Source organism: Amblyomma mixtum, chromosome 2 (genome assembly GCF_055824585.1).
Source record: "Amblyomma mixtum isolate Tamu chromosome 2, ASM5582458v1, whole genome shotgun sequence".
Taxonomy (NCBI): Eukaryota; Metazoa; Arthropoda; class Arachnida; order Ixodida; family Ixodidae; genus Amblyomma; species Amblyomma mixtum.
The window spans coordinates 284,548,150-284,556,983 of NC_143013.1; the positions used below are offsets into that span (position 1 = coordinate 284,548,150).

At 48.0% G+C, this 8,834-nt stretch overlaps 1 protein-coding gene across 1 annotated transcript in view; it reads left to right on the plus strand.

Moving 5' to 3' along the window:
- LOC149364313 (voltage-gated potassium channel subunit beta-2-like) overlaps nt 1-6,786 on the plus strand; it is a 58,227-nt gene extending 51,441 nt beyond the window's left edge. The window contains exons 9-16 of the mRNA XM_089574253.1: nt 336-379; nt 1,463-1,549; nt 2,282-2,367; nt 3,156-3,276; nt 3,797-3,891; nt 4,963-5,116; nt 5,874-5,962; nt 6,553-6,786. Of these exons, the coding sequence (XP_089430379.1) occupies nt 336-379; nt 1,463-1,549; nt 2,282-2,367; nt 3,156-3,276; nt 3,797-3,891; nt 4,963-5,116; nt 5,874-5,962; nt 6,553-6,639 (763 nt within the window). The 3' untranslated portion in view covers nt 6,640-6,786. The remainder of the gene's footprint in view (nt 1-335; nt 380-1,462; nt 1,550-2,281; nt 2,368-3,155; nt 3,277-3,796; nt 3,892-4,962; nt 5,117-5,873; nt 5,963-6,552) is intronic.
- Nucleotides 6,787-8,834: the final 2,048 nt, after the last annotated feature.

The following is an 8,834-nucleotide window of genomic DNA, read 5'->3' on the forward strand; positions in this document are numbered from 1 at the left end:
CGCATAAAAACGACCGAACATTTTGTGATATCTTGGACATGTTTCTATCGTTCTTTTTTTTCCTACGACGCAATAGCGGTCGAGCGAGACACTGGTAATTGCTTTAGGACACCTTTCTTTCACTGTTATCCTTCTCTGTTATTTTCTCACTTCCTTTCCTTGTGTATTTTTTCTTTCATTCTAAAGTATTTGATGCGCTACATTCGAGGCTAACATCACTGCAGCAAACAAGAAATTCGTTTATTAGCCGCCCTGTCAGCTCAGCATGCATTCAGGCACAGACGACACGCTGTTTTGTGTACATGGATGTAATTATTCTTTACTGCTTTTTCAAGGTCTGACTCCGAACGAGGGCTCTCTAGGAAAGCCATTATCGAAGGTGAGACCCTGAGCATGCAACAAGCGAGAACTTCTGAATACATTCTTCAGGGCTTACAACTTGAGAAGAAGGTTTGTCCACACACTGAAATTAGCGGGTATTAAAGTTGCGGGTTATTTCGTTTTCTATTTTCGGTTGGCTCATTGGGCAACGCGTCACTATACTATATGCTATATGTACGCACACACAGCGTTTCGATGGAGGCGAAACGCATAAGGCGCACGGGAGCTGTACGATCTCAGCACACGTCAAAAAAACCCAGGTGGCTGAAACTATTCCAGAGCCCTCCCCTGCGGCACCTCTTTCTACCTTCCTTCTTTCAATCACTCTTTCACCTCTTCCAACACGGTGTGGTTGAAGGTGTCCGCCGTGTTCCCTTTCCTCAAAACCAATTTATAAGGCGGCTTCGACAGGAAACGACGCGGTCTCTGTAAAAATTGACAACGCTTAAGCCGTTCTGTGTTATGCAAAAAACTCTAAGTGGCTGGCAAGAACCAGCCACTAAGACGGGGCTCTATTGTCAAAGCAGTCGGCCTGTCAGATGGCCCCAAGCAAGAAAAAAAAATTGCTTTGAGAAAATAAAATGGCGCACTGTCTCGCTTCTCTGTGGACACCTCAACTGCGCCTTGAGAGAAGGAAAGAAGGTGGGAGCGAAAGAAGGAAAAGAGAAGAGGCGCCGTAGTGGAAGGCTCCGGATAAATTTCGACCAGAGAGGGCTCTTTAAAGTGCACTGACATCGCACAGTGCACGGGCGTCTGGTGCTTCGCCTCCATCATTCATTCATTCATTCATTCATTCATTCATTCATTCATTCATTCATTCATTCATTCATTCATTCAATCCCGCCGCGGTAGTGCGGTACTTTTGCCGTTCATCGGCTGAACCCAAATTTCGTGCGCAGCGGCTTGCGTTGGTAGGACTGGCTTTACTGGTCGTACTGGTCGTACTGGTATTACTGGCGTGCTCAAGAATGTTACTGATACTTTTACATTGCGGAGCCCCTGGCAGCACTGCTTGAACCCCAAATGAAAAAATGTGCCAATGGTGCCGCGGAAAGTAATTTGTTGACTTAATCCTCGACAGGTCTACAGGCATCGCTGGAGCGGCTACAGCTGAGCTACGTAGACGTAGTGTTAATCAACAAAGCTGACTCCATGTGTCCTATGGAAGGCAAGTGCCCCTCGATCACACGAAGTTAGTGGAGTAGAGCAGTGATGCAAACTGACATTTAAGTGCAGTAATTTATCAGACTCTGCAATGAAGACGTATGAAAAAAGCCGACAGTCAGTGAAACCAAACATCCCCCCTCCTCCGTCCCCGTCATGCATTGCAGGGGACTGATTATAATAACGGAACAAATTACTCAATGGCATCCCTCCCAAGCGCAGCCATTCGGCTACAAAGGAAACCTAAACAGCTCCCACAGAAACTTCGCAGTTAAAGAAAAATTCGTCCTGGTCTGTGGTTCGAACCCGGGACCACCACTTCATCGGATTAGCCGCTCTATCAAATGAGCGACTGAACGAACGAATCTTTCTTAAACCACGAAGTTTGGGTTGAAACTGTTGAAGCTTTCCTTTGTAGCCTTATGGCTACGCTTGAGCGGATTCGGATGAGTAATCTGCTCCCCTAATACAAATTTACTTCACCTTGGGGAACTCTTCTAAGCATTTCACCAACAGGGGAGTGATTAAGGCTGAAAAGTATTGTCGAGTACGTAACTTTTCTGCATGACGGTGACTATAACAAACCTAACGTACTAATAACATAACGCTCTATCTGTTTTGCATACTTAACTGTGTATTCCATTTATTTGTGACTACGCGAATCTTAGTATTTCTCTGTATTATATCCTGGCAGTGTTATTGGTGCGTCACTCGCTTCTTATCCTGCATGTTGCAGAAATCGTCAGAGCGTGTACCTTCTGCATCAACCAGGGGATGGCCATGTACTGGGGCACATCACGGTGGAGCGGCGTAGAAATAATGGTAACGGCTGCTGGTCTGCACGTTGTTTATCTATCTCTACAGATTTCCTGGAGACTACTCATTAGATCTCAGTTAAATGTCGAGGCAAAAAAATCTTCAGATGCAGGAATATATTAAAACCTCTCCACCTACATGCAGTTATTTGGAAATTCACTTTTTTTACTGTGTTAGTTTTAGCTGGTAGCGTTATAAAACCTGCAGGGTTTTAACAAAGCAGGTTTCGAAATGACAGATGTTACGATAGTTCTGCGATTATCTTTTAGCTATAGGTGAAAATACAACCTGCTGAGTTATCGGCGTGCACCTTTTCAAAAAGACGTCGAATGGTGCCGCCATATTGGGCATAGGGCTGTGCTACTATAACAGGAAAGAGTCAAACTCTCCCCATAGCCCGAAAAAAAAATTGGCTGTGGTTTGACCAATGGCCATCCCGTGTAGAATCGCGGGAAGCAACCTCTGAGTCACCCGCGCAGCGGAGGAGTCGGCGGCGGCTCCGCGCTGCTCTGACGTCACTCGCTCCTAGCGCATGCGCAGTTGGGGCTCTCCGGGGCTCCGCAAAATCGCTCACACCTAGCGTAGTGTTGCTTCCGCAACAGAAGTTTTTGTGACGGTAGTGGAAAGGTATATGTAACCTCTTGTTGCATCGAAATAACTGCATCTACTCTCTGATTTGGTATGATCGGGCCTTTCGTCGTGAACCGGCAAGCCGGAAATTTCTTTGTTAAAAAAAAATGGTGGCCGCACTTTAACTCCATCGTCTGCTCTGTCCACCCGCCTTCCCTCACCAGGAGGCGTACACGGTGGCGAGGCAGTGCCACCTGGTGCCCCCCGTCGCGGAACAGACCGAGTACCACATGTTCCACAGGGACAAGGTGGAACTGCAGCTACCGGAACTGTGCCAGAAGATTGGTCAGTATGAATTCCCCATTTGTGCGTGGAACGTGACACGTGGCTCATTTCTCACATTTTAAGAACCCTACTACTTTTGGCTCCAGGCCTAAATGTCAATTTCCATCGGACTAATCCGAGGCATGACAACGCTCGTCGCACCTTTGGCTGAAAGTAGTTAGAGGTGCTTGAAAGCACCGACGATGATGATGATGACGATGACGATTATGAAGATGATGATGATGATGATATGTAATCGGTGGTCCTTTTTTCTGGCGTTTACGTAACTGGAATTATAATAATGACACGCATGTTTTCATCCTGGGCCACGCTCATAAAAAGAAAGAGAAAACGAAAAGCTATTGTGTGTTTCCTGCCTGAGAGAGTGTTGTCGCACAGACTGCTACGCTATCGACAACATGGCTCTCGTCGAAGGAAATTGCAGTCATGTCTTTTGACAACATCCTATTCCTTGAGTGTCATACTTAGCACCCAACGCCAGTGAAGGGGCATGTTCCGAGGGCACGCCGATATATCGCAGGGATCGGCACAATGTCGTGGTCGCCGCAGGCCTTCGGTGTTCTGACGGGCAAGTTTGACGAAGGGGTTAACCTCCTGTCACGGGGCTCCTTCAGGGTAAGGCATCGATTTTTCCTGGCCCTCTGACAATTCCGACCTTCTCTGTCACAAGCACAGCTTTCATTTATTGGTCTCTTTGTCTTTGTACTCAGGCAATATTCTTTATTTCATATGTTGCTGTATTTTTCTCACTGAGTGCTTCAAGCGCTCGTGTTCACGCATGATAAATTAAAGGCGCCCTTAAATTCCCGTCAGTGAACGTGCAGCTCTTTTGTCTCCTGGGTTCTCGTTCTCCTATTGGCCTCGATATCATGCGGAAAATTGCGGACAGCGTCTACAACCATCGACCATCTGCGCATTCGTGCACTTCGTTGTTTTGTCTTTGTAAAATAAAATTCACAAGGACACCTAAGTACCTTATCTCTTGACAATACGACAGCATTAAAGCTCTTAATCCTTTATCGGAAGTGACATGACTTCCCTCCAGCCAATCGGGATGTTCCGGTCTGGTGACGCCACTTACCTCCAGTTATAGTCGATGCGTTTTGGTTCGATGGGGCTTTTAATGCTCATTAAAAGAGGTGCCCGTACTGGAGGGCTCAGGATTAACTTAAACCACTTGATTTTTTTTCCATGCACATGCAGGCGTTTCCCACACTTCACGTCTTTTTTTTTTTTTTGCTTGGTGCGTGGCGACTGGCTGAACGGATATCCTAAATATTCTTCTAGCACCGCAAAAGATGAAAGGGAGGAGTCGCGAAGTTTATAAATTATTTGAATCTCGTGAATGCATGCTTCATGTCCCCTTTAACGCGCGCGGAGGACATGCGCTACTGTCTGCTGTGCCCTGCGGGCCGGGAAATTTTCTTCGTCTTTTTTTTTTGCCCATACTACTCTTTGTCTGCTGTACCCTGTCCTTTACTGGAAGAAAATGAAACTATGCAAACTTCCTCTGCTTTGCGTATTCCAGCGTCATTCAAACGTACCGAGCACACTGCTACACGCCATTTCACTTCCATATCACGATAGTCCGCAGTCAGGGCTGGATTTAGTGCTCGGATTTAGTGCTGCACACAGCGACAGCGTCTTTCCTTCAGCCTTTAGCACTCGTCTCCTCACCTGCCGCAGCAATATGTCTCCGCCGTGACGGACAAGGTGGACCGTCCGGAGAAGGCAATGTGCGAGGAGTCCGGTGGCCGCTTCCCACGGCAGCAGTCCAAGCTGCAGGAGCTCTCCTACATCGCCGACAGGCTCGGCTGCAGCTGCAACCAGCTCACCATTGGTACGGGCCTACGTGGACCGTTGCAAGAACGCGTTCGACGCTGTTGTACACTCGCAGTGGAACTTTTTACGTATACCTATACATATATAGAAATTCTGGGCAAGCACATTTTTTTTTTACAACAGGAAGTTGTTTATGAGCGCAACTTTTTTTTTCGCGTATCGTGAGGTTGCACTATAACAATCAATATATCTGCATATCCCTCCTCAGGACGTTTTGTAGTTTTCTGCTGTTTATTGTCAAAAACGAACCTCATTGGTTTTCTATGGCAGCCTTAACTACTCGGTAACAGCACGGGAAAAACTTTAAAAGCAGGGTTTCTCAACGTATAGGAAGGTTAGACCACCCCATAAATATGTTCATAACAATATCTTACAATATTACACAGTAGCCTCACAATTAAAAGTGATATCCAAGAAGGCTGGATCGCAAAAGATATCGGGCACTGCTAGCCCAGCACCCGCTATGTAGCATCATGGGCCTATCGTATGTGTAAATTCACTTGTCCGGTGGGAAGGGTAATTTCTCAGCGCAGTGGAGAGACGACGTTTCGAAGTGTGCGCGATCTCTGTGCTACGTGGCGTGCCTGCACTCTAAGCACGAATACACCTATATGAGAGTAAAAAGTGAGTAAACTGACCTCTAGCGCATCCCCTTTTATAAAAGGGACTGCATTAGAGGACAGCTTACTCTCTTTCTGCTCCCTTCTGTTTAGCATGTGTCTTTTTCGTGTCCCATGCTCTGCGGCGGTGGGCAGCGTGGTGCCTGAAGAGCGAGCATGTGCACACCGTGCTTGTGGGCGCCTCTTCAGTGGACCAGCTCTACGACCACCTGGGTGCACTACAGGTACGTGTGAGCCCCCACTATACTGATATCGCCTCGGATTACGAACCTCAACCTCCAGTCGAGCACAGGTTTTGGCTGTGCGTGTTTATTTTGCTAGGAATACTACTCTTACGGAATATAGACCCCAGGTGCAAACCCTGTCTTTAGCAGATTGCAGTCCTGCTGTTGTTATTACGTTAAAATGCGGTGCACCTAAAGATAGCCCCCTACTTACGAATATCCCACGCGCCGTCCCTTGTGCTCTCATTTACTGCCTTGGTAAAACTATCGTAAAACATTAAATATTCGCAAAAAGCTACAGGTGGGCCATACTTTTGGCCTTGTCGTTTGAGCGAGCTGCTTGTATGCGGGTGGTACGGGGTTCAATCTCCAGTACTGCCGAGTACGGCTTGTTTTCAATGGCCACTTTTGCTTGGGTGAAATGCGCAGGAAAATGGGCCTTTCACCTCAGTTCATGCTCACAAAAGGCGTTATCTATGGCGGTTACTGGCCAAGACATCCTTGCATCATTAAAATCAAATAACCAACATCAAAAGGCTACCCATCATAACTAGCCGGCCAATCCAGCCGTCCGTCCGTGCTTTCCGCAGGTGTTACCCAAGCTCACCTCGACCGTGATGGGCGAAATCGAGAAGGTCCTGGACAACCGGCCGCGGCTCGTTCCTCCGCCCAGGTGACAATTGCAGGAGCCCTGGCTGGGCCCCCGAGCACCGATCCCCGACAGCCCCGGCTCGCAGCAGCAACACATAACGCTCGACCTGGACGACCCGGGCGCGGCCGAAGAAGGCGGCCGAGTGCAGCGCTTCCTCACCAGCGTCGCGCACGCCTGCGTCATCCAGTAGCGGAAACCTCCTCTGCGTGCCAGAGACTTGGCTCATGCAGGCGCTTCTCTCGTTCACCAGTAGATAAGATCAGGCGGCCATCTATAGCACACGCTGCAAAGTGGCAGCCCTTCCTCTCTCTCGCAGGTTATTTCTCAGGTTCCCACTACAAAAACTTTGAGATCACTGCGGCGACCCGCATTGGAGCAATGCTAAAGCAAAACTATACTATATCGACGTCCGTGGCTGTTCTGACGTCCATCTACTATATCGACGTCCATGTACTATATCGACGTCCATGTACTATATCGACGTCAATGTACTATATCGACGTCCATGTACTATATCGACGTCTATGTACTATATCGACGTCCATGGCTGTTTTGACGTCTGAGTATTTTTTCTCGTTTAATTAACTACTTACACCTCATCAACCAAATTTTTCCCAAGACAGCATTTTATCGCGCACTGTCTGTCACAATCACACTTTCACACATTTATCTTCAGATAACGACGTAATCGTTCGGTCAAAAGTGCGGCCACTTTTTGCTGGCGCGACAGAGCCATACAATGGTTTCGCGTTAATAACATCGTTCCGTGGCAACGTGTAAGCGGTTTCCCGCTTGCAATGACGATCAGAGAGCTGAAACTTGGAGTAGTTAGAGGCATTGCTTCACGGTGGCGACCATTATATGCAGTTTTAGAGCCATTGTGACGCAATTACGTTTCCAAGCAGACTGTGAAAGAAGAATCGGTGACCAATTTAGCGTATGCGTGCACGGCGCGGCAACTATTACTACTAGTTTGCCGCTATCATCCTTGCGAAAGGCGAAACAATCGATTCAGTGTTGAGAAACACACTGGACCTTCGCAAGACGGGCAGAACTAGAATGTCGTAGGAAACAAAAATAAAAACAAGAAAACGGCCTTCCTTGCGCTATCCATTAAAAGGCGAAGAGGCTGCATATATATAGGCCGAGGCACTCGATATACAATACTCGACGTAGCTCGGTGGCTGTCTGTAATTTCCCTGCCTAATCTACCGCGTCCCATTTCGTCGTCAGTACTATATAATGCCGCCGAGAGGCTATGTTGATGACGGAGCCCGCACATGCTCGTGCAGATCGATGGAGACGCAATCGGCGACCGCGCGTTCAAAGCGCTGGAGGAAACCAAAACGACAGCGATTCTCGATTAGCCTTCGACGACGTCAAACTGTGTGGGCGCTTCGTCGACCGGTAAGAAGGAGCGGCAACAGTTTCAAGCAAGCCTGTCCCGAAGCCACGCAGAACCGCTGTCGTTCCCGTGACGTCATCGACGGAGATGGAAAGTATGTAAGCGCGCGTGCGTCACTGTGGCGGCTGCAAGTAAATTTGGTATCCCTTATGTGCGACGTCAGACAATGCGCTAAGTGAAATCGCCGGTCGTTGCCATATTACGCTTCTGTAGAACCACGTGTGTGTGAGCGCGTTAGAGCCCTAGATTGTCCTGTTACGAAGAGCGCTTACTTCTTCGCGGAGCACAAGGTCCAGCTTTGTCTGAACTTCGGCGCTATAGGAAAGGAGAACAAAATTGTTACGCAAACTCGGCTAACTCAGCAAACACAGCGTAACGGCCCGCAGTGGCTCTCAGACTGCAACGCGGTGAACGCTTTGGGACACCGGTCTCGCAGGACAACTTATCAATGTCATTGCATTGCCTGCTTACTGCTGGAGAACAGGAGAAGCGCCTGCTCAGCTGATACACCGTGTTCATTTAAAATCGGTGCTTTATTGTTTTCACGGGGATCGACCAACAGCCAGGGCTCATAGAACAGTATCTCATTTTGTGCCGTTCATCGCTGTTTTCGATTGAAGGAGTGATTATACTCATGGCAATTATGGCTGCGCCCGCCTGAGTGCAGCCATAATTCAACTTGTTGTTTTACCATCGCATGTTGTTTCTATCTGAGGGTACTCGTTTATGTCCTACATCTTACGGGTGTTAGTTTCCACCGATTGTCTATGTTGTACATCAACGCAATTGTAGGCGTACACGTTGTACATAGGCTG